Source organism: Bicyclus anynana, chromosome 9 (genome assembly GCF_947172395.1).
Source record: "Bicyclus anynana chromosome 9, ilBicAnyn1.1, whole genome shotgun sequence".
NCBI lineage: Eukaryota > Metazoa > Arthropoda > Insecta > Lepidoptera > Nymphalidae > Bicyclus > Bicyclus anynana.
In genome coordinates this window covers 8877148-8903477 of record NC_069091.1, presented here as the reverse complement: position 1 = coordinate 8903477, position 26330 = coordinate 8877148, and the positions used below count along the sequence as shown (strand labels likewise).

At 36.9% G+C, this 26330-nt stretch overlaps 1 protein-coding gene across 1 annotated transcript in view; it reads right to left on the bottom strand.

The window, feature by feature from the left end:
- The window catches only part of LOC112046321 (uncharacterized), a 135570-nt gene that overhangs the window by 25458 nt on the left and 83782 nt on the right, over positions 1–26330 (bottom strand). The window contains exon 3 of the mRNA XM_052883555.1: positions 4206–4414. Coding sequence (XP_052739515.1) covers positions 4206–4414 — 209 coding nt within the window. The remainder of the gene's footprint in view (positions 1–4205; positions 4415–26330) is intronic.

Here is a 26330-nt window from a genome sequence, read left to right as displayed (position 1 = left end):
ACATGCAAATCGGTCATTAATTGCCAAAAGCTATTGCAGTTAAAAGGTTAAAAATTAATTCTAGTTAGCAATTATATTAGCTACTCATGACTCTCGAAGGTTTTCAAAATTGTTGAATGTGCACTATGTACTGAATACTCGGTACGCGAATCAGACTCGCACTTGACTTTCATTTAATCCTATTATTGCTTATGTAATTCTGGAGTATATTTAGACGAACTGCGGCTTGGCAGTAGTTGATTGGCTATAAGCAGAGCGGAAGGTTAGACGCGTTCAGGGAGGCAGCGACGGTAATAATCTGATTTCGGCCTCTCACCGCCAGGTCAGCCATGCTGTATCCGATTTATATCAACTATACATACTCCTTTAATACACTTATACACTTCATCATTCTCAACTCATATTCGGCTCGCTGCTGAGCTCGAGTCTCCTCTCAGAATAAGAGGGGTTAGGCAATAGTGCATGCGAATTGGCAGACTTCACACACGCAGAGAATTAAGGAAAATACTCTGGTATGCAGGTTTCCTCACGATGTTTTTCCTTCACCGTTTGAGACACGTGACATTTAAATTCTTAAAATGCACACAACTGAAAAGTTGGAGGTGCATGCCGGATTCGAACCCACACCCTCGGAGGCAGAAATCATATCCACTGGGCTATCACGGCTCACTACATCGTGTCAAGTCATATCAAGTTTAGTAAATCAAGTCATACACTTACTCATACCAATCTCTCAATCATTTCACATTTGCTTATGTTTTACGAGCTATGTTTGGAGTATCTCTGCGTGATCGAATCAGTAATAAATATCGGCAGAAAAACTAAAGTCACCGACATAGCTCAACGTGTAACGAAGCTGAAGTGGCAATGGGCGGGGCACATAGTTCGAAGAGCTGATGCGGTCGCAAGGTGCTGGAATGACGACCCCGCACTAGAAAACGCAGTGTTGGTCGCCCCCCCCCCAAGTCAGTGGACGTCCATCGGCTGATATAATGATACCTATGTTTCAACTAAGACCTTAGGAATATTTGAATGGTTTGTTTGCGTTATTTATCTTAACCTGCTCTTCGAGGCACGGCTTGGTTCCTAACACCGGTCTAAGAATTCTTACTAAATATTTCTTGATAATAATTTCATAGTGGTCTTTAACCTCGTAATACTGCTTAAGCCCTACCAAACTCTTACCCCGCCAACACGCATCGGAGCAGCATCGGGCTCTATATCCCCTGTAGAGGGTCGTTAATATAGACGAACAGAACTAGGAGTTAATTTTGCAAAGTTTTATGAAAATTGATTATTTTCTAATATCCGCCAACATTTATTTAGTCAACAACAACATATAAAATACATTTAGTCGAAGAACCTGTTATGACCACACCTGCTTCATTTTATAAAAGCTGAAAGTTTGTCAATCCAGGCGAAATTTTATAAATGATGCAAAGTCTATGTATACCAATGTATCTAATATTATCAAGAGTTAAGATTTAATTTTTATTACTATTATATAGATACATCTTCACCGAATAAAATCAGGCTATATGATTCACAAATTATCACGAGAAAGGGAGCTAGCTACACAGGCGAAACCGCGGGGAACCCAATGCATTCAACGTGCTAAGATTGCATCATCGCAAGTTTCCCCCTCGCCACTATTTTTACGGAGTCCTTCGTGATAATACTAACGTAAATGAATTTATTTTTATGGCAGATCTTTTCTACCTGCGAATGTTCTCTTTGTCAAGCGCCGTATAGGTAATTTCATGTTATTTATATTTGTATTATGGTCTAAAAGTATTCATTTTATTGCTCAGAAACTTTTGGCATTATCCCACAGTGAAAACGGTAAGGGGTGGAAAATAGAACGGATGGTTGGATTTAATAGAAATTTCCATAAATAAATTCCATTTTCCTGTACGTGTAAGGAAAATTACAATATAAATTCATTATTTCATTTGTACTACACAAATGAAACCATGAATATTGTTTCAGTGAATACAATTATTAATTTGTCGTTTTGAAATATAATTCGGTGCATACACTTATTGTTTTACAAACCGGCCATGTGCAGTGTAGGGTTCCGTAGATTAAATTACCACTTTAAACCTACATATAATGCACAAACATACCATATAACGATACCCCATACCATGGAATAGACAATGAAAAAATCATCCCCACTTTACATTTAGGGGTGGTAACTTAAAAAAATATTTTCAAGATTTTATTCTACGTCTTTGTTCACATTTTAATGCAAATTTACAGGTTTCTATTAGTAATAGTCTCTGCGCTAAGCCACGTCCGACGGACGGTCGGACGGACAGACAGACATGGCGAAACTATAAGTGTATATTGTGGACTACGGAACCCTAAAAAGGATAGGTACCTACTTCACAGATAATATAAATTACTATAATGGAACTTAACACGCCACATTGACGGTCAATTATTCTCACGTTTCTTCAGCACCTACGACTATAATTGATCGTGTATTTGTCGCTGCGTACATGATGGGTCAACTTATGAAACGTCTTCGCTGCCGTTTGCGCTGCAGAAACGTGAGAATAATTGACTGTCAATGGCTGAATGTGACGTTATTATAAATTGTGCCCAAAGATTATAGTTTGAATACGTACCTGTCATGTTTATATACTTTTTTATCATTAAAGTAAATAATATATTACATAGACATAATCTATATTTCTATACAAATATTATAAGATATAAAGCTTGAGGTATTATGTAGTAGGGGGTAATGTCCTAGTTAACTTTGATTCCTTTATAATGTTCATTTAAATTATATTAAATAGATACAAAATTTATCAATAACCAATTAGTAAAATACAATGAGCGTATTACGTGGGAATTACTGAATAAAGCACAAACTATTTCCCTCGCACCTGGGAAACACTGAATTAATTTCATTCAATTTTCACTTCCCAAATAACATTTCGCTCTATAAATTTCATCGTTTCACTCGTACCAGGCGGTCAAAACTCTCGGAACTGCATGTAGTTTCCAGTTTTGTGAGATGTCAAAACTTTAATGAAAGTCATAGCCGACGACCTACGTGGTTAGACTATTAGATTTGTAATATTTAATATAAATTAATTTATAACTGACTTCAAAAAAAGGGCGAGGTTTCTCAATTTTTTTTTTAATTTTAACAATAGATAATACAAAACACTATTAAAAATGTATAAAAAACAACTCTCTCGCTACGCGACATTTGAGAGCAACCGGTGGTCAGGGTTCAAGAGTGAGTGAGTGAGTGATTTGCTTCTCGTGAGCAAGGTCCAAGTATTTTGATACTTTTAGACTTTAACCAGATTATCGTCATGTGGAACAGTAATATCAACAATTATTGCAGGGGTTAATTATAACACGGTGCACTGACCGATCGGCTAGCAATTTATCAGGTCTATTGGCTACAATATACCTGTCAGTGATGATAATGATTTGTAATATTTTTAACCGACTTCCAAAAAGGAGGAGGTTCTACGTTCGGCTGTATGTATGTTTTTTTTTTTTTTTTATGTATGTCCAGCGATAATTCCGTCATTTGTGGACCGATTTAGAAAATTCTTTTTTTGTTTTGGGTTTGATTATACTACTACTATTAGGATGCACGCGGCTCGGAACTGAGGTCTTTGGAAGTTGGTCTATTACCAACGGTGGACGTCAATCGGTTGAATATTCATTATCATATTCAGCCGATTATGACGACTATTATATCAATTAATCTTAATATCAGCTAGCACAGGCTTTAATCAATCACACAGTGTAAGCATTTTATTATTCCTAATGGATTGTACTAGTAATATTTTTTCTTCTTATTACCTTACTAGCGGACGCCCGCGACTTCGTCCTCGTGGAATTCAGTTTTCACAAATCCCTCGGGAACCATGGGTTTTTCCGGGATGAAAAGTAATCTATGTGTTAATCCAGAGAAAAATCTATTTCCATTCCAAATTTCAGCCAAATCGCCGCAGCGCAAGGGAGGGAGAAATATTACACACACAAACTTTCGCATTTATAATATTAGTGTGATGTGATTCTTCGAGTCTACAATTATTAACTATATAAGAATCTTAAGCTAACTTATCCTAATAACTATACAGATCATGCCCACGTGGAATGGTGGCTGTATTTTCTAAAGGAGCCAGCTCTTCTGTCGCCAGTCGAGTCAACTAGCCATAAAAACTTACTTTAAGCACAGCTCCAGGTGTAGTGAAGTTTCTGTAAGGCGGTTTTCGGTCCCTTATGTATTGAAATATCTTGGTGCCGTGTCGGAGGAAGACCACCTTGTCCAGCAGGTGCGGCGGTACGTCGTGCACGCAGCGCAGTCTCACCGAGCCGCCGCGCGCCGCCCAGCGCTCCATCTGGAGTTCTACACGCACTTCTGTGTGTCCACGGGCTGGAACAAACGATATTACTTGTTATCAACTTCTTAACAAAGGATATTACTTGTTATCAACTTGTTAACAAACGATATTACTTGTTATCAACTTGTTAAAAAAACGATATTACTTGTTTTCAACTTGTTAAAAAACGATATTATTTGTTATCAACTTGTTAACAAACTATATTACTTGTTATAATTTTTTTTTTATTCTTTACAAGGTAGCCCTTGACTACAATCTCACCTGATGGTAAGTGTTGATGCAATCTAAGATGGAATCGGGCTAACTTGTTAGGAGGAGGATGAAATCCACACCCCTTCCGGTTTCTACACGACGTCGTACCGGAACGCTAAATCGCTTGGTACGTCTGTGTCGGTAGGGTGGTAACTAGTCACGGCTAAAGCCTCCCACCCGCCAGATATGGACCAATTAAGAAAACCTCAATCGGTCCAACCGGGGATCGAATCCAGGACCTCCGTCTTGTAAGTCCACTGCGCCACAGAGGACGTCTAAGACTATCAACTTGTTACCAACGATATTACTTGCCTATCATCAATAACACACTATTTTGATGGCCCGCAATCCTTGTAGGAGAGGAAACTGTGACGGATTTGTAGTCTTAGCCGCTCCAGCCACATAAGCTTGCCGTTGGACCAAAAAGGAATATTATAGTCTGGCAAGTTCGCTGATGACACTTCCATGATATGCGGGAGACGGGGGGAAGACTGCGCGGGTGTGAAATCGTGCATGCATGGAAGTGAGGTGCATCAGTCGTGGGTTTTTCATTCATCGCTACCGCTCCCCGACCCGCGCGGATCATCGAGAGTGTTACTAACGAAGTTGCCAAGCTATAATTAATTTTTGGATTTTTTTATATGGTATCATTATTAAAAAGTAAAAACCTAACTAGTCGACGCCTCGTGATTTCACCCGCGTAGTTAGCAAATAACGTAGCTTTCTAGTGGCAAACGATTTTTTAAAGTCGGTTCATAAATTCGGAGATTACCCCCTACAATACTACAAACTTTACCTCTATAATATAATATTACTATACGAGTATATATTACTGCTTCGTTCTTTTGATTCAATCTAAATTTTGGGTAAACCTTTGCGTACCAGCAACCAATTTGCTCCTAAAGCTCCTTTATACTTAACGTTATTGACAACAACTTTTGATTTGTTATTAGAAGGAACAAACCTTCCTTAATTCGAAAAGTTATTCTCGACGTCAGTAATGTTATTATGCAAACCAAACACGCACTCTGAAATATGTATTTCCAAAGATTTTATACTATAGATATGTGTTAGCTTTTGGCTAGCAATTGTTAATAATATTTCAATATCAATATCATTCATGTTTACCTATTTTTTTAAATGAATGTAAAGAGCATGGTGGAACAATGACTTCCGCCAATATGGCGACTGAATGTAATGAACACGGTTGAACAATGACTTCCGCCAATATGGCGACAAACAAAAGTCCGTACAAATGTTCTATGTCCTACGAGGTCCGAGTCTCATAGGAGACGCCCTTATAGAGCTGTTCCGTCCTCTATCTTTCTTTCAGCCTTCGGGTCACATCAGGTGATGCTTCTGCGCTCGCCCAACTCCCCCGGTGACGCCGTAGTGGTTCCGCAGGGAGCTATCGGCACCTACTCAGACAGGAAAAAAAAAAATCTATATCCTTTAGTGGACATCCATCGGCTGATATGATGATGATGATGAACGATCACTATAAAATGGTAGATAATAACACAAACTAGGGTCGATGGCTTAATATGCTATGCTAAGTGAAAAAAATAATACATACGTAATTTATTCAAGTTAGACGGAATATTGCATAATATAGCGATATCTTTAATGTTTTTGCGATTTTTAAAAATAGTCAATTTGAAAATGTTAATAAAATCATTCTGTCTGTCAACAGTTTTTCCATTTTAATGATACATTTTCAAATTTCTCGAAAGTGCAAATTCCAGTTTCCTCCTTATAAATATTGCGAAATTTCAGTGGAAATATTTTCACCAGCCTTCCCTTTGTCGGGTGAATGAAAAATTGTGCCAGAGACAAGAATAGACGCTCATGACATTAATACAGGATTCTGCACATAATATCGCTTCTGGCAGAAATTCTTACAGCCGTGAGCGGGTGAAATATAATATGCAATCTAGTAATAGGCCAAGATCCGTGGAGTAATTTTACAATTGATTACTAACAAGTTAATTTTCCGCAAGTAGCTCAACGCTTAATTTTTATATTTACGTAAATTCTTCATTCTGGTTGCTAACTGGGTTACCTGGTAATGAAAATTTCTGAACGTCAAAACGAGATAATGCACCACGAAATTTGTAGGACATTGTGGTTGTTAAGTTGTATAACTATTAGTTAAGTAACCGTAAAAACATCTGGTTAGTGAGTTACTACCCTCTTAGCTTGCCAGTTATCCACCAGAATCAAGAATTTTCGTATACTTTTACGTATTTAAAAGTTGAGCGTCTTATCAAAATGAAGCTACTCACGGGAAATTAACTTCATAGTAATCAATTGTAAAAATACTCCACGGATCCTGGACTATAAAATGTGGGCACGTGAAAAGATCTCACCCTACTTTGCGTGCCGTAAAACCATTCTTGGTTTTATGATTTGCACGGTTTACGAGTCCCGCAGCATGTACTATGCAACTTTTAGTTGGTACGTAGCGGTACATAGCACATAACGAATAGTATAATTATTGTAGAAACTTTGTTATTGTTTTAAATTATACGGGCTTTATTATATATGGCGGCAATTAATTTTGCTTTTAAATGCAGGGCCTGTAGCCAAGTTACACTTCACCTGTCTCTTTCTGAAAGGTGACTAGTGCTCAACAGTGAGCTGAATACGGGTTGTTAATTAATTAAAAAAATTACGTATGTATTTAGTTTAACCGTTACTACATTACATACATACGACGAGTACGAGAGAGATCAAGGATTGGTCTTGCACCGCCACTATGTATTAAAGCAGGTGAGGTTTTTTTACTATTGAATTAAAACCATAAACCAAATTAAAGCCATTTTTACGGCCTCTGTAGCACAGTGGTATGTGCGGTGAATTTACAAGACGGAGGTCCTGAGTTCGATCCCTGACAGGGCCGATTGAGGTTTTCTTAACTGGTCCAGGTCTGGCTAGTGGGAGGCTTCTACCGACAACGACGTATCGCCAAGCAATTTAGCATACCGGTACGATGTCGTGTAGACACCGAAAGGGGGTATGGATTTTCCTCCTCCTAGCAAGTTAGTCCGTTTCCATCTTAGACTGCATCATCACTTACCATCAGGTGAGATTGTAATCAAGGGCTAACTTTTAAAGAATAAAAAAAAAAGACATAGTAGGTAGACACATATTCTGTTCGGTTTCTTCTTCAACAAGTCATCTTCAGGTAAGTTTCATTTAAGTTAGGTATCTATATTGATATGGGTGACTTTTTGTGCCTCTCGTCAAAATACCGAACACGTGCGCGGTGTGAAAATTATGTATGACGTATGATGTTTGTGCTTCGTTCTGATTTCGGAGTGTTGTTTGAACAAAAATAGTTTTATTTTATTTAAAAAATAGTTTTTTAAATAAAATGTTATATAATAAATATGCTCACGTTATTCAATAGCGTAAAAGATATCTTACGAATAGTAGCATTATTCAAACACTTGTATGGATAACATCAGCGACGGCCCGAAGTAAATTTTTAAATGGAGCGAGACTTAATTATGGCGCCTCTCCTGTTTTCTCCTAATAATATGCAGATACCTATACCAAATTATGAGTGTAAAGTAAGAATGGAACGCGAAAATCTTGACCTTACTCTGGGGTGACCAATTGAAAATCAGGCGCAGTACTGTCTACGGTTGACTAGAATTAACAATAAGGATTTGATTTGGATTTGGCGCCTGGAGCGACTGCTCCGTTCGCCGTTTGGACGGGCCGGCCCTGGATAACATTAGGTATGGATAACATAAGTTAGATATCTATATTGAAACTAGCGGATGCCCGCGACTTCGTTCGCGTGAAACTCGATGTAAACTTTCAAATACCTCTACCCTACCCTACCCCTACCCTACCCCTACCCTACCCTACCCCCACCCTACCCCTACCCCTACCCTACCCCTACCCTACCCTACCCCTACCCTACCCTACCCGTACCCTACCCTACCCGTACCCTACCCTACCCTACCCTAGCCTAGCCTAGCCTAGCCTAGCCTACCCTAGCCTACCCCTACCCCTACCCTACCTCTACCCTACCCCTACCCTACCCCTACCCTATCCGTACCCTACCCTACCTCTACCTTACGTTGAAATTTTTCCTGAATTTTCTTTGCTATAAACCTCACGGAGCCTGAGACCTTTCCAACGAATGCAAAACCGTGGAAATCGGTTCGTGCGTTCTGGAGTTATAGCGTCAGGAAGGAAAACCCGACTTATTTTTATATAGTAGAGAGAAGAGATGGGTGACTTTTTGTGTCTCTCGTCAAAATACCGTATACGTGCGCGGTGTGAAAATTATGTATTATGTATGATGTTTGTGCCTCGTTCTGATTCCGGAGTGTTGTTTGAACACTGTCGTTCAATGTTCACTGCTCTTCCGCGGGTAACGCTGGGAATATTGTGGCATGCTTTAGTAAACTGCGCCTACAAAAGTTGTTTTTCCTAATTCCGTTTAGCGAGAGCCTTGTTGAAATTTGTTTTCGCGCGCAAATGGTTTTACTTTGTGTAATCTTTACGACAATACAGACGATAGGGATGATGACAGTTTTTTAAATTGTATATAAATTAAGAGAATGCTAATAGTAAAGCAATTAAAGGAACAAGGTACCTGCGATCGTTACTTTCGTAGCTACAGGGATTTAAAGTGTCAGATTTGCGGCGCTGCCGCGGATTCCTGAAGAACGCCCCATACAAAATGGCACGAACTAATAACGTCGTAGGTAATGTAATTATCATTAGATTTGTATGTGCGTTCAAACAAAATTACTAATATCTTTGTTATTTGTGCGTTTATGTTTACAGTTTATGTATTAAAATTTAATTTTATTTAAATAAGGATTTTAGGACATTTAATATAAGGAAGCTAAAACTGTATGAATTTTCATCTAATTACGATAAAAGATTTTTAATAGGTTTTGACATTTTATAATCTCATTTATTTTGCAAATATCCAGACAATCTTTGCTTTTTATGTATAAATTAGTTAACATTGACCCTATTTACCCGAATGTATCATAAAAATCAATTTATTCAAACCTAGTCATCATCCCCATTAATGTGACATAAATTAATCTAGTTTTAGAAAAAATTGGCTTATTAAGTTTTAAACAGATTTTTTTAAAGTTCTGTTTAAAAGTTTTGTTTTAATTTACTTGTAGAATGATTTATTTTTTTGATTTTTCTTTTAGTTTATAATTTTTTGTAGGAGTAACTAAAGTCAAGTATCGCTAAATTTTTAGTGTTAATATAACAAAAAATGTCTTGTTTTTTTATTATTATTTACTAGTTAGCCCTTGACTACAATCTCACCTGATAATAAGTGATGATGCAGTCTAAGATGGAACCGGGCTAACTTGTTAGGAAGAGGATGAAAATCCACACCCCTTTCGGTTTCTACACGGCATCGTACCGGAACGCTAAATCGCTTGACGGTACGTCTTTGCCGGTAGGGTGGTAACTAGCCACGGCCGAAGCCTCCCACCAGCCAGACCTGGACAAATTAAGAAAATCTCAATCTGCCCAGCCGGGGATCGAACCCAGGACCTCCGTCTTGTAAATCCACCGCGCATACCACTGCGCCACGGAGGCCGTAAAATGTTAGTATAGGTAATATAGGCTGTAAATGTTAGTATAGGTACCTACATTTTCATTTACCATTATCATAGACAAAAGACGAAAACTCTCCAATTTCGCTCAACAAATATGTAATAAAAAATGGAAAGTTCTCCATCTTTTGTGCTACACTTTTTTCAAGTGACACAATTTCGCATTTTAAACTTTTTATAAGTGTCTTTAGCGTTATGCGCTTCCTGAAAATTCACTTTACTCGGTTACGTCTGAGAGAAATAGCTTTTGAAATATTTAGATGCTAAAATGAAAACAATAATGTTAAACGATTTTCAACTTTATTGCTCTTTAAGTTGGATTCAAAATCAACGGATACTTGTGCACCCTAGATTGCTTAGAAATCTCTACAAAAGACCAATGTCTAGCTGTGGAGTACAGTTAAAATGATAGGTTTCTAAATACGCCTTGTGTTTCTATTCAGAAAACGATAATAAACTTGGCTTAGTATTATTCTAAAGCTTTTATATATTTTTAACCGACTTTCAAAATGTTCTTTTTAATATACCCTGTTAGTAGGTATTTGCAGGTAAAACCTTGGAATCTAAATTTGACCCTGATATAAGATTACATTTATTTAGTACTAGCGAATCCGGTCAAGCTTTGCTTTGACTTATGTTCACTTCTAACCCTAGGGGTAGGCCCTGCCCTTCCCTACCCTACCCCTAACTACCCTATATTTTTAGACTTTTGATATCTTTCGAATGAAATGTCCTTATGAAATAATTCAAAAAGTTTTAGTACAAAGGTATCAAAGCAGTCTTGAATATAAAGTAATTTATATGGATAAGAATGATTCGTTCGTTCGTTGTCAACCCATATTCGGCTCACTGCTGAGCTCGAGTCTCCTCTCAGAATAAGAGGAGTTAGGCCGTTAATCCACCATGCTGATCTAATGCTGATTGGATGACTTCACACACGCAGAGAATTATGAAAATTCCCTGGTATGTAGGTTTCCTCACGATGTTTTCTTTCACCGTTTGAATGAATACCAAGATACAAATATGGAGCCTTTTCTAACGGCGGCATTTCCATTATTTTCTTTTAAATAAGATAACACTTATTACGTAATGACTATAATAGTTAGTAGATATATGCTGTCGCGACACTTTTTGAAAGTATTAATGTGTTCTGAAAAGTCGTAATCTTTATTCTATTATCAATAGTTTTTGTAGCACACGCGATGTAAACAATATTTTAGGTAATTTTTGACGCCTTGGGTTACATTATTAGAGTTTTATGAAGGATCCATAATTTTTTGAAAATATAATATAGTCTATAGCACTCGGGGATACTGTAGCTTGCCAATACAATAGTGAAACAATTTTTTAAATTAGTTTAGAAGTTTCAGAGCCTATTCAATGCAAACAAACTAACAATCAATTCATCTTGATAATGTTAGTATCCTGAAGACCGCAACTTAATTCGCGTTAAATTCTGTATTTTACAAATCCCGCGGGAACCATGGATTTTCCGGGATAACAAGTATAGTATAGCCCATGTTTTCAGCCCATGTTCATGTTCCAATTTATCTTCATCGCAAATTGTGCAGTGGTTTAGCCGTGAAAAGGAAGACTTATATCGCATTTATACTCTTAAGTATAAATGCCATAGTAAGTATGGAAATATTATCTCTGACCATGTACTGTTATGGTTACATATCCATGGAATTTATTCAGAGTAATAAAGTAGCTAAATTATTCACCATTTTGTATAACTTTCCCCTACCTATACTGAATTGTAATTTTTATTTGCGCATACCGAACTAAAAAAACCAAATAAAAAATACAATTCGGCAAAAGTTACCTTATTTGTTTGTGTTAAAAAACATTAGCGTCGCCATATTTTTTCTCTCGCACAACACTTTGTAAACAGGGCAACGAAGTAAACAGAGAACATCTAGAATGCATACCTATACATAAAGTTGTACCCTCGAGAGTCGTAAGGTCATGGCCCAACCGTAGAGTTCATGTTCTATTTCCAAATATAGAAGTGAAACACGTATCTTTTTCTGTCCTGTTTCCCTAGTTCATATTATATACGTTGCATCTATTAAAATTCATTAATCATTATAATTTAAAACTGCTTTTATATATTAACTACCTACAGCTATTATATTCATCATCATCTTCATCATATCAGCCGATGGACGTCCACTGCAGGACCAATTAAGGAAACCTCAATCGGCGCAGCCGGGGATGAACCCAGTACCTTCGTCTTGTAAATCCCCGCGCATACCACTGCGTCATGGAGGCCGTCAAATAAACTCGGGTATCTTTTTCTACATACTGCATCAAATTTCTCTATTTTATAATAATATACATATTTTCAACTTTTACCTATTTGTAATTTAAAACTTTAATTTTGATGTTTTCTGCATAATTACCTAAACTTGTAGTTAAAAATTAGAAGTCATAAAAATGGTTGAAAAGTTTGACTGAAGTCATAACTTAGGAGCAATCTTTACCTGTTACCCCCCTCCCGGCTTTCACGGACTATAGGGAGTGTTACGAACGAATATGCCAAGCTATAACAAGACATGATTTCAATACTTATCCGTTATATACAGCCAATAACAATGTCAGCTTTCATGTAACCAAGTGCGAGTGCGCTCCACACTCGACCTATATTTGGAACTTCGCCTAGCGGATTGTGTTGTTCTTTATGCAAATATCTTGTTGCAGTTTTTATTACGGAAAAAGTGCGTTGCTATCGGAAAAACGGTTGTTCGTGTGAAATATATTCTGCAGGAAGATTTGGACATGTTGTATAACGATCCGCTTTAAATAATACTCCCTTTGTATCAATAACCTTCGTATACGCAGAACATTCGCAATCGGATCTAGAAAGCTTAAATTTGGTATAGATATTAATAACATCTATAAAATGGTAAAAGAGAAAATTAAAAAAAAAATTGGGGTTCTTTCCCTATGAAAAGTGAGGATGAATTTTTTATCGATTATTGCATGGTGTGGAGTATCGTTATCGGTATTTTTGTGCATTACAGAAGGGATAAAAGTGCTAACTTAATCTACGGGACCCTCTACCTACACTGCGCGTGGCCCGACACGCACTTGGCCGGTTTTTAAAGTAAAAAAAAAAAGCTGGTGCTCGCACTTCGTTGTCTGTGTAAAAATGACAAGCGTGTCAAAATGTCATCAAATGGAAAACAGGCATACATGCACATTAATTTTCAGAAAGTGTGTTCATAGTGTGTTTCCTCGCAAATGTGTTATAAAAATATATCGTATGATATACGTGCGCTTTGATCATTACAGCCTCTGCATCCTTAATATAGCTCTCGTCAAGGCTCGAGCTTGCAATATCGCCTCAGCTGTAATTTTCAACTTACCGCACATATATCATAATGTACTATTACGTAACGTTTTCAAATAGCAAAAATATCTCCGAGGCCTGCAGGGCTCTAAATGATCGTTAGGAATTATTGAGAGCTGACCCTGACAGAGGCTTGCCGTTTCGAGTACTATAACTGCTTTCTGTAGACGACCTTGCAACCTACTTACTCGTAGCCACTACAGTAGATTGTTCAAAGCTTTTCACTATAATATGATACTATCTACACTATTTAGATGGTGCAGAGGTGTCAATATTGCACGTAGTTGTAATTTTAATATTTACGGTCATCAACCCTTATTCGGCTCACTACTGAGCTCGAGTCTCCTCTCAGAATGAGGCCAATAGCGGTTCCTACCACAGCGGTTCCCAAAAGGTGTTACTGGTAAGTGATTATGCAATCTAAAGATGAAAGCGGACTTACTTGTTAGGAGTAGGAAGAAATCCATACTCCGTTCTGTTTCTACACGACATCATACCGGAACGCTAAATCGCTTGACGGTACGTCTTTTTCGGTAAGGCGGTAACTAACCACGGCCGAAGCCCCCACCAGTCAAATAACTGACTTCTGTATCTTACCCTTGATCCAGTAGTTAAGCGAAAGCTTCATATGGTGTTGGTTGAAGCTTTTCGTTATAAGACCATTGACTGAATCGACTATCAGAACAATAATACTTGACTCAACATTCCACATGGCGGTAATCTCGTGAGCCACATGGCGGTAATCTCGTGAGAATTATTATAAGCAATTGTTTTGTTGATCCAGTGTTAGTTGTTCTTTTCTTGTTAGGAATCATCCCTTACCAACAGGTGAGAATGTAGATTGCTAACTTGTAAAGAATAAAAAAAAGTGTTTTAATAACTAATTGTTTCGTCTGCCAGGAGCATTTGTGTCCTGATTTTGACGTAATCGACATAATAATATCTTGAACGATACTTCAATAATTATAATCAACATTTTTGATCAATATTTTTGAATAAGTAATATAATAAACAACATTATGTGAACTATTCAAATTTTTAATCGCTCTGAATTCAATAACTTTTTCGGTAGAAATATTCATCCAAATTTTAATATTTTAAATGGAATCTAAATATTTTTGATGAAATAAAGATATGCTCCTTTATTTTGTATACCTAGTTATTTCATTAGCGAACCAAGTTAGTAATAAAATGGTGAAAAATAAAAAAAAAAATGATTTTTTCGTCTCACCAGTTCATTAAGCTGTAATATTAGTTGAAGGTGAGCCATTAGTTTTTGTCCGTGACCTAATCCGGGAAGCTTTTGTAAAACCAGCCACTTTTTACACTAATTGCTGAAACCATTACCGTCACTATAAAATTTATGTTTAGTACAAAAAATGCAATTATTTTTTATTGTTTCTCCGTTGTAGTTCAAAATTCCTTTCGTGTAACGAGTATTTTGTGCGGGTTCATACGGACGCCTGTGTGAAATTCAGTTTTTTCAAATTCCGCGGGAACCATAAACTTTTCTGGTATAAAAAGTAGCCTAAATACAAATAAAAATACAAATCTTTATTCGTGACACATACAAGTATTTATAAATGTATGCAAGGCATGATGGTGCCTGTAACAGAACGCCTCACTCTTCAATAGCCAACATAGCATCTGCATGTACGAATTTATAAGTGCGTGTGTATGTTTGTGTGCGTGAGTGTGTTTGCGTGCTTGCGTGTGTGTGTGTGTCTGTGTGTCCGCGTGTGTGTGTGCTCAATGTCCTCCTCTATCTTGTAATGGAAGTACCATCGAAATCGGTCTAGCCGTTCCAGAATTTCAGCTTAACCCGGAAAACAGACAGACACACAAAAATTTTAAAAAGTCTGTTTATGTTTTGGCGTCATGTAAGTAACTGTATTTGTGCTAAATAGCATTTAGTATTTGAGAAAACACAGTTATTTTAAAAATAGACACTTCTATAATTAATTATAATAATTTGTATAATTTTTCCATTTACCTACAATGGTAAATTATATGGAATCAATAATGGAGTCAATGAATGAATGTGTGTTGGTCTAATCTAAATCAAGCTTATTGTTGATAAACACTTAAATTCAATACCTTTAAGAGATTAGCATGAAGATCGATTAGATAGTCGATTGTATAATAGATTTAAATATATAAGCTAGTGATATAACATTAAATTCTTGGTGGCTTAGTTTTAAGCTTCTTAAGCAGCGCTTTACGTGTGGTATAGCAATTATCTCTGACTTCACCCCCGTGTAATGGTTTGATTTTTAGCCCTTTTCTAAAAATACTTTATTTTTACTTGCTTTAAGGTATTGAATGCTATTTTATGAATACCTGAAAATTCAAAATTTAAAATTCATTTATTTCAAGTAGGCTCAGTTTACAAGCACTTTTGAAACATCGTGTGAGCAAAATCTATACTAATATTATAAGGCTTAAGAGTTTGTTTGTTTGTGTGTTTGTTTATTTGTTTCCTTGAATACATCATCGGGTTAGGTTAGGTTAGGTTAGGTTAGGCCTTCAAACTAATCAGTAGGTAAAATGATAATGATAATGTAACATGATATGATGTTATTTTTCGCTTTTTAATTAAGTCGGTACGTTTTATGTTTTTGAAGTCGGTTGTATTTTTTGATTAATTTTTTTTATTGCATTAATAATTTATCGTACCTATGATTTTGAATATGATTTTGTTTGCAAACATAATACTAAATAGTCTAGTATTAATTGGTGTTTGACGTGTTTACAGTGAACATCGTAAAGCAATCTAAACTGGGAAGACCAATTAGTATTAACATTCTAGACAGACACAAGTTTTGGCTAATGAGTCAGCAAAATAGCTTTAAAGATTAGAGGTACAATAACAAATATAATAATAATATCAACACTCAAATCTAGTATTTGTTTTATACTTTGCCTTCAAGATATAGTTATAGTTCTAAAATATTTTACCTATATATTCATACATAATTTTTAACCAATTTCAAAAAGGAGGCGGCTTAGCTCCGCCTTCAAACATGTTTTTTTGTTATTTTTCGCTTTTTAGTTTAAATGGGTATTGTTTTTGTTATTGAAGTCGGTTGATTTTTTTTTATATTGGTTCCTTTCACTTCCTGGTTTCCGATTGAGCTGAAACTTTGCATGTATATATAAATCGGACGACAATGCACAATATATAAATGGTCTGATGATGGAACTGGAAAGTGGCCATAGGCACTCCGTAATTAAACGATGCAAACCCCATCGACCTTGGGCTCCTTTAATTTGTCTTGACGAATACTTTGATACTACGAGTAGATGGTAACCAGGCGGTGAAGGAACTGGAAGGTGGCCGTAAGAACTCCGTAAATAAACGACGTAACCACATCGAGTTTGGGCTCGTTTGATTCGTCTCAACGAATAGGTACGTTCATACTAGATGGTTAACAGTTTTTAATTTCTATGTTATTTTTTTTAACAAATAATAAAACCTTGTTTTTAAAAAAGTTTTTAATGGTATACTTGTATGAAGTATGCATTCAGTTTGACAGCTATGGCGTAAAATTACGTGCCCCAGTTTGGCTTGAGTGCTGACGTAATTAAGTTATCTTTTGCTAGTTAATTAATATCTATTCATTCATATCTACTCACCCACCGGTACCCTACTCAGCAGTAGGATACCAAAAAACACAAATTCATTAGCCTACAGCTCAGCCAAACAGAAACTTGTTAGTCGGGTTAAACCTTGCGTAAAATTATTCAAGTGGTGTGCATAAATAAAAGCACTGGATTTCAGTTCGGATGTAAATTGCATTATAAGTACTAGTATATTAAAAAATTGGTGTGGTTTTTGTAATTATTTTTATATATCAACAAGTCTCTCAAGCAAGTCTTTGAATGAGAAATAGTCGTGTTGCAGTAATGTCTAAACATGGACTTTGGTGCAACAATTTTATTCATATTCTGAGCAATATGAGCTTGTGTCATAGTTTAGCATGTGTAACGTTTAGTTTTGAACGACGAATGTATAACATACGAGTAGAATCCGCCTAATATCAGGTTTTTTATAGATTATTTCGTTGGCTGTGGTTCTGTAAAAAATAATATGTTCTTGCAAAGTTAAATAAATAGACTTGTAATTATTTCTATATATCAACAAGTCTCTCAAGCAAGTCTTTGAATGAAAAATAGTCGTGTTTCAGTAATGTCTAAACATGGACTTTGACACAACAATTTTATTCATATTCTGAGCAGTATGAGCTTCTGTCATAGTTCAGCATGTGTAAAGTTTAGTTTTGAACGAAGAATGTATAACATACGTGTAGAATCCGCCTATAAACAGGTTAAAGTATAGTTTTTTATAGATTATTTCGTTGGCTGTGGTTCTGTAAGAAATAATATGTTCTCGCAAATTTAAATAAATAGACTCGCATATATCGTAAATTTTCAATTCAAATAATAGTTTAATTCCGTAAATTCAAAGCCGTGATAGCCCAGTGGATATGACCTCTGCCTCTGATTCCGGAGGGTGTGGGTTCGAATCCGGTCCGGAGAATGCACCTCCAACTTTTCAGTTGTGTGCACTTTAAGAAATTAATTATCACGTGTCTCAAACGGTGAAGGAAAACACCGTGAGGAAACCTGCATACCAGAGAATTTTCTTAATTCTATTTGTGTGTGAAGTTTGCCAATCCATATTAGGCTAGCGTGGTGGACTATTGGCCTAACCCCTCTTATTCTGAGAGGAGACTCGAGCTAAGCAGTGAGCCGAATATGGGTTGATAATGATGATGATGATGAAATTTAACTCACCCAATTTTAGGGTTCCATTTACAAGGAATACTTGTAAATGGAACCCTAAAATTGAGTGAGTTGACGAATCCGAAATAGCGCTACAACTTTTATGTCCGCATTCAATTGCCTTTCCATTGTTCTCGCGATCCGATGTGCAAAGTGCTACTCGTTAAACTGAAGCCTCCTGAAATTTTCATTGTCAGTCTTTTTGTCTTGGATTTAAATGTATTCTTTTAGCATAAAGCTGGCTATCGCTTTGAGAATTTTCAAGTAGCAGGATATCGGCTTTTATTAAACTGAATTTTAAATGTTTATTCAGTGTCACATTTTTAAAGTGAAAACTTCTTATGTTAACAATATAGAAAACATTTTTTGTCTCAAAGGGTTATTACACATTCACATTTTAGAGAATTAAATTCTCATGTATGCAGATTTCCTCACAATGTTTTCCTTCACCGTTTGAGACACGTGATATTTAATTCCTTAAAATGCGCGTAAGCGTATGAAAGTCGGCAGTGCATGTCCCGGGCCGGATTCGATTTTACGCTCCGAGTCGGAAGCAGAGGTCATATCCACTAGGCTGTTACGTCACTACGTCATCATCATCATAATCAACCCATATTCGGCTCACTGCTCAGCTCGAGTCTCCTCTCAGATTGAGAGGGATTAGGCCAATAGTCCACCACGCTGGCCCATTGCGGATTAGCAGATTTCTCACACGCAGAGAGTTACGAAAATTCTCTAGTATGCAGGTTTCCTCACGATGTTTTCCTTCGCCGTTTGAGACACGTGATATTTAATTGCACACAACTGAAAAGTTGGAGGTGCATGCCCCGGACCGGAATCGAACCTATGCCCTCCGGAATCGGAGGCAGAGGTCATATCCACTGGGCTATCACGGCTCATCGTTACGTCACTACGTATTGGGTATGAAATATTGGAGTTTTCTTCCTTCCAAAAAACCGTAATTAGGATGGTGAAAACAACGTTTTTAAATAGAAAACTATTTCTTATACTAAATCTTTTGCTCGTTTGTGTAAATTCAGGATATGTAAGGTTTTATGAAAAAAATATATTGTACAAAAAAAAGCAACGAAATCCATAAACCGATTTATTCGAGTACATTTCAACATGTAAAGGATTTTTGTACGAGGCAACAGGATGACACTAATTGGATTTCACCCCAAAAAGCGGGTTATGATATACAGTCCAGTAGGATTAATTAACGTGTACAATAATGTGTATGTTTAAATACTAGCATACACCCGCGACTTCATCTGCCAGAAAATCGGCGTTAACTTATTTTTTTTTTTCAGAAAATAGAATAGCAATATAAAATAGAGGAGTAGAAGGTTAGCTTGGCATGGACTTGTAATGCGTAGGGAGGACGTAAGTCATATTACTAGAAAAATGTAAAATGTGCAAGTGGACGGACATAAGAGGAGAGGAAGGCTAAAGAAGAGATGGATTGATCTGTGTGTAAAGGGAGTGGTTGATAAGTAGACGAGCAATTGACGAATGGAAAAGATTGACATATTTTTCCGATCCCATTTAAGTGGAATAAGGGAAAAGATGATGATGATGATAATGCCTATATATGAATATTATTAATTAGGTTAATAAGTATAACATCAAATTTAAACTCTCAGTTTCTAGCCTTCCGGACATTTGTTTTGACTGCACTGGAAAATCTGCAACTACAGCTTGAGCTTCTTGGCAAACAACAGGAAGATTTGGAGATGCATTCCAGGCGAAAGATTCTTCTAGTGCACGGAGTTCCAGAAGAAGAAAAAGAGGTTCTAGGAGTTAAAATTTCGACCACCTTGTCTGAGCGCCTTGGGCTGCCGGAGCTGACTCCAGAAGCAATTAGCCGCAGTCATCGCATGGGTCGTCCGGGTGATAAGCCACGGGCTGTTGTTGTCAAATTTAAGGACTTCTCGCTGAAGAATATGGTTTGGTCATCGAAATCTAAGTTGAAAGGCACAGGGGTCACTTTGTCAGAGTTCTTAATTAAAAGCCGCCATTCAATTTTTCTGGCGGCTCGACAACGATTTGGCGTAGCCAAGTGCTGGACAAAGGATGGAAGCATTATAGTGCTTGACCAGACTGGTAAGAGACACCGCATCTCGTCAATGAAAGAGATGAATGCTATCCCGACGTCCACGCAGAATGCCTCTGTGCCTATTGCTGCTCCTTCAGCCACGGGAGATGCTTCTCGGGACACCAAGGGTGTCAATGCCAGGTTGAAGAGAACGGGCAGGAGATAAGCCGTGTATAGCCGTCTTTCGTATTTCGTGAGCTGTGTTTCTCATTGATCCGTTTTATTTGGTATTATGATTTAATTCACAATTTTAGTTTATGTTTAATTAGTTTGTTTCATTCAATTACTTATTACTTATTAGTTATATTTAGAAAACGCAGGTAAAACTTTAATTTTGCAATTATATTTTGACGTCTGTAATTTTAACACATCACACTGACATTGATTGACGAGAGATAGATCTGTCAAAGATTATTAATCAAAGTCAAAATGACAGTTTGTCTAAGTTTATACCACAGATGTTTCTATATTTTTTATAAATCCTCTGAGACTAAAATAGACAATCATATTCTTACTTTAGTTTGCTGTAAATTGTGAGATTGTAGTTCTGTTTGTAGTTCTGAATGTTTTTGTACTAGCTTAGTTTATTTTTATTTGTAATTTTGCTGTAACTGATTTTTTTTTTTTTTTTTTCTCTTGTACTTTAATATACTTTGTTTCTCTTTTTTTTTTTTTTGTAAATCTGTGTAAATGTATATATTTCCTGTATATGTTTATTTGGCTGCTGGCGGTTTAGGATAAATAGGTGCATTTTTTTTAGCATTTTTAGACTCTTATCATAATTTATTTATTATTATTATAACTATTTTATATATAAATATTTTTGTATTTGTTTAATATTTTTAATTATGTCATGTACCAGTTTAGATAGTGATATATTTTTGTCTATGTCGTCTAGTGATAATAGTTTCCACAGTACATCTTTCCTTCCACTCGATGAAACCCTTGATTCTCACTTCTCGGATTGCCAGAAAAACTTTAATGTTATCCACATTAATGCACAAAGTATCCCGGCTCATTATTCTGATATGCTTGCGTCTTTTGATTCCCGTAATATTCATGCCATTCTTGTTTCAGAATCGTGGCTTAAATCTTGTTTACCATCAACGTCCTACTCGTTGCCGGGTTTTAGGCTTATACGCAATGATCGCGTGGGTAAGGGTGGTGGTGGAGTGGCGATCTACTTGCGGTCTTATATTTCTTTCTCTATTGTTGATTCGTCTCCACAACCTCCTTCACCTGATGCGGCTGAGCACCTGCTGCTAGAAGTTGTCCTATCGCAAACAAAAATTCTTCTTGGCGTGTTCTATTGTCCACCATCTGTTTCTAATTACTTTTACTCATTTGAAACTTTACTGGAACAAGTAGTCCCCTTGTACAGTCACAGCATAATTCTGGGGGATTTAAATACATGCCTAATTAAAGATGACTATCGCAGTAAGAAGTTAATGACTGCAGTTGAATCATGTAGTTTATCTGTCCTGCCACTTACTGCTACACATTATTCTCCTGGTTGTACTCCATCTCTACTTGACCTTATTATTGTGTCTTCTCCTGATTTCGTCTTCAAGCATGGTCAATGTCCAGCTGAAGCATTTTCGAATCATGATTTGATTTATCTTTCCTATAAATTACGTCCTCCTAAGGCAAAATCGAGAATACTTCTGCAGCGTAACTTTGCTGGAATTGATAAAAATCGCCTTTGTGATGATGCTACGAATTTGGATTGGTCTGTTATTGCAGATGCAGATTCAGTTGATTGCAAGGTAGACTTATTTAATACCCTAATAACTCAGCTCTATGACGTGCATGCTCCGGTAAGGCCAATTAAAATGAAACACCTACCTGCTCCTTGGCTTTCTGATGATATAAAAATTTATATGAACAAAAAGAATTCTGCAAAATATAAATATAAAACAACTGACTCTGAAGCGAATCGTCTTAAATATCATAAGGCTCGGAATCGCTGTAATACATTATGTAGAGATGCACAACGACGCCACATTTTTAAATCAGTAGAAAATGGCAATTCTGCCAAAACTTGGAAATTTCTAGAATCTCTTGGAGTTGGTAAATCTTCCCCTAATAATCCTATCAATATTGATATCGAACATCTGAATAAACATTTTGCTACTTCCGATACGATTGATAGTATTGATAAAGAACATACACTTAACATTCTTTCTTCTGCTTCAACTCCTAATCATTTACCCTTTTTCTTTGAGTCTTTCACTGAATGTGATGTTAAGAAGAGCATTTTATCGATCGTCTCAAATGCTGTCGGTTCTGATGACATGAGCCGTAATATGATCATTCCCATCATTGATATTGTTATCCCAGTTCTTACCCATATCCTAAATTATTCCATCCACTCCAGTAAATTTCCTGAGGCATGGAAGAGTGCTCAAATTATTCCATTACCTAAAAAAATTAACCCTAATTCCTTCTCAGATTTTCGACCTATTTCAATTTTGCCTTTTCTGTCAAAAGTCCTTGAAAAATTGGTTTTCCGACAGTTGAGTCTTTTTCTCAGCAAGCATTCCATTCTAAGTCCCTTTCAATCCGGTTTTCGCCCTGGTCATAGTACGGTCACAGCTTTAGCAAAAGTTACTGATGATATCCGCTGGGCGATGGATAATAGACAACTCACAGTCTTAGTTCTTCTAGATTTTAGTAATGCTTTTAACACTGTTGACTATGACATTTTGTTGGGTTTATTATGCTCTCTTAACATATCTCCATCGGTGGTTGACTGGTTTCGGAGTTACCTCAATGGCCGTAAACAGCGTATTCGCGTTCACGATTCTTTCTCATCTTGGTGTGATGTTTCGGCCGGGGTACCTCAGGGTGGCGTGTTATCTCCTTTACTCTTTTCCATATTCATTAACTCTATCACTCAATGTTTCACTTCTCTCTACCATATGTATGCAGATGATGTGCAAATATATCGCTCGTCAACTCTTGAGAACCTTGGCTCTGCTGTGTCTGCTATTAATAAAGATCTAAATGCAATTTCAGTATGGAGCAAACAGTATGGGCTTAAGGTTAACCCTATTAAATCAAAAACAATTATTATTGGCAGTCCTAGTCTAATCTCAAGAGTTGTTTGGGGCGACGTACCACCTATTATTTACAACGGTGTCATGATACCGTATTGTGATTCGGTTAAAAACCTTGGAGTTGTTATGGACAAGGAATTATCGTGGTGCATGCATATCAAGGAGTTGAGTAGGAGGACGTTTGCGACGTTGAGTTCGTTACGACGCCTACGTTCTCTTCTTCCAATTCCTACCAAAGTTATGTTAGCAAATTCTCTCCTACTCTCTGTTCTCGATTATGCGGACGCAAGCTATCCCAGTTTGACTGAGGACTATCTTAATAAACTTGAGCGACTTCAAAATGTTGCAATTCGGTTTATATTTAGCCTTCGCAAATATGACCATATATCTGAATTTCGTCAGAAACTCAAGTGGCTTCCTATTCGCCGTCGCCGGGATCTGCATGTACTTTCTCTTCTGTACTGTGTGCTCTTTAATCCAAAATATCCTCCTTATCTTAAGGAGAAATTCACATTTCTGGGAGTGCAATCAGAGCTAAGAACATGTCGTGCTCTTACTCTGTGTATGCCTTTCCATAGGAGTAAATTTTATAAGTGTTCTTTTGTTGTTCGTGCTATTAAGCTATGGAATGCACTCCCAGTCGACATTCGGAAATCCAAATCCCATGATATGTTTAAAAAATCCGTTAAGACATATTATCTTAGTCACTAGTTACATATTTTTTATTTTATTAGAATATTTATCATACGACATAATGATATATTTATATATTAGTTTATTTTATGATATTTATAATTATTATATAATTTGTGTATTATGGTTTATGTATTAGTGTGTAGTTATTTGTATGTATGTATATGTACAATATTATTACGTACACACCACCTACAGTTGTCCTAATAAGTTTCTAAGCCTAAGGTTGCCTGGAAGAGATCGCTACTAAGCGATAAGGCCGCCTTTTGTATTCTACTTTTTCTTGTGTTTCTGTTTTGCTTGTTTTCTTTTATTTTTGTGGTGTACAAATAAAGTGTATTAAATAAAAAAAAAAATAAATAAGTAGATGCAGTTGCGGACTTTTTGTAAATATTTAAAAGAGGAATATGAAATATCCTAGATACCATGTATTGTTTATTTATATCTTGAAGGATTTAGGCAATGTTTTGAAAGCTTTATGGTGGCTTGTCTCTTTTTCCGATACTGCGAACTGTTATCGAGAACTCACTCACATACAATCTTGACAAATCATATACATAAACCTTCCTCATGAATGTATCCTACGTATTGGTAAAAAAGCCACATGAATATCCGTTCAGTAGTTTCGAGTTGTTTGCAAACAGACGTGGCGAAGGACTTTGTCCTTTAATATTAAGTACATATTATGCTGTTAATATGTTTTTCGTACTTCTGTTCTATGCGATGAACTGGTTATAGGTGTAGGTATCGAGTCAGAGTGGGGGCTCTGGCTGCTTATAATCTGCGACACTGGGCAGATACTCGTAGCAGCTTAGAGTGGCTGAAGCTACTACAACGTGGTATATAAAACAAAAACCTTACTCGTAGACGAGCACCAGAGGCATAGTACAACAGAGGCACCAGCGAGTTTAAGTGAGTTCCCGGAGCCTACCAAAATGCGCTGAGGGTGGCCACCGAGGGGGGTTTTAGTGGTTAATTCCATATAACCCGCCTTATCCCCCAGTAAGTCGGGTATCTCAGAAAGAGATTTCCCCCGCGAACAAAAAAAAAGGTGTAGGTATCGAAATCCGAGTAGATTGTCCCACATACCATTTCTTGAATAATTACTAATTAACTATTTGCTACCGTTGCGGATATTCTGCATTCAGTAGGCTTAAAAATATATTTAAGTTCATGAATTTTAAATAGCCACGAGCGGGAATGCAGCCTTTGCTAGCGATACGCTTGCACGCACGCCTAATTCCGTGCTTTGTTTCAAGTTTCATTATCAATTTGAATAGTTTCGGAATATTCTGCTCGGATTATAATTTCTATTTTGCGTATTCAATTAATAGTAGACAGTAGTAGTTCTTAAAGTAGGCTCAGAGTTACACAGCGGGCGATAGAACGAGCTATGGAGTATCTATGCGTGATCGAGTCAGAAATGAGGAGATCCACAGAAGAACCAAAGTCACCGTCATAGCTCAACGATCGCGACTCGTTGAGTCGCGATCGTGCACTCGTTGAGTTCGTTGCAATGAGCGGAGCACATAATTCGAAGAGCCGATGGACGTTGGGGTCCCAAGATGCTGGAATGGTGACCCTGCACTAGAAAGCGAGTGTTGGTAGCCCCTCCACCAGGTGGACTGACGACATAAAGCGAGTCGCAGGGATTCCCTCAGGCGGCTGAGGATCGTGATGTTTAGAAGTCCGTACAAAAGGCCCATGTCCTACAGTGGACATCCATCGACTGATATGACAATGATGATGATGATGATGAAATGTACATAGAATTGCTTCCGTTAGCGTTAGCTTTAGCGTTCTATGTTCTGTGGTCTTAATCTTGTGGTCATGCAATCACAAAGCAAATCACAACTATTAATTGTGTGTAGTTAATAATAATTATCGGCAATCCGTAAGCATGTAGGTTTGCTCAATATTTTTAACAGATCTTAAAAAAGGAAGTTCTGTTTTCGATTCGGACTATTTGAACTTTGTTTTTCTAATGCATGTTTCGAGGTAAGGTTTTATTTGTCTTAAGCACTTATACAAATAAAATGCGTTTTAGAAAGAATAAGTTACTTATTGGATAGAAGCAGGCGTTACTTTGCGGAAGTT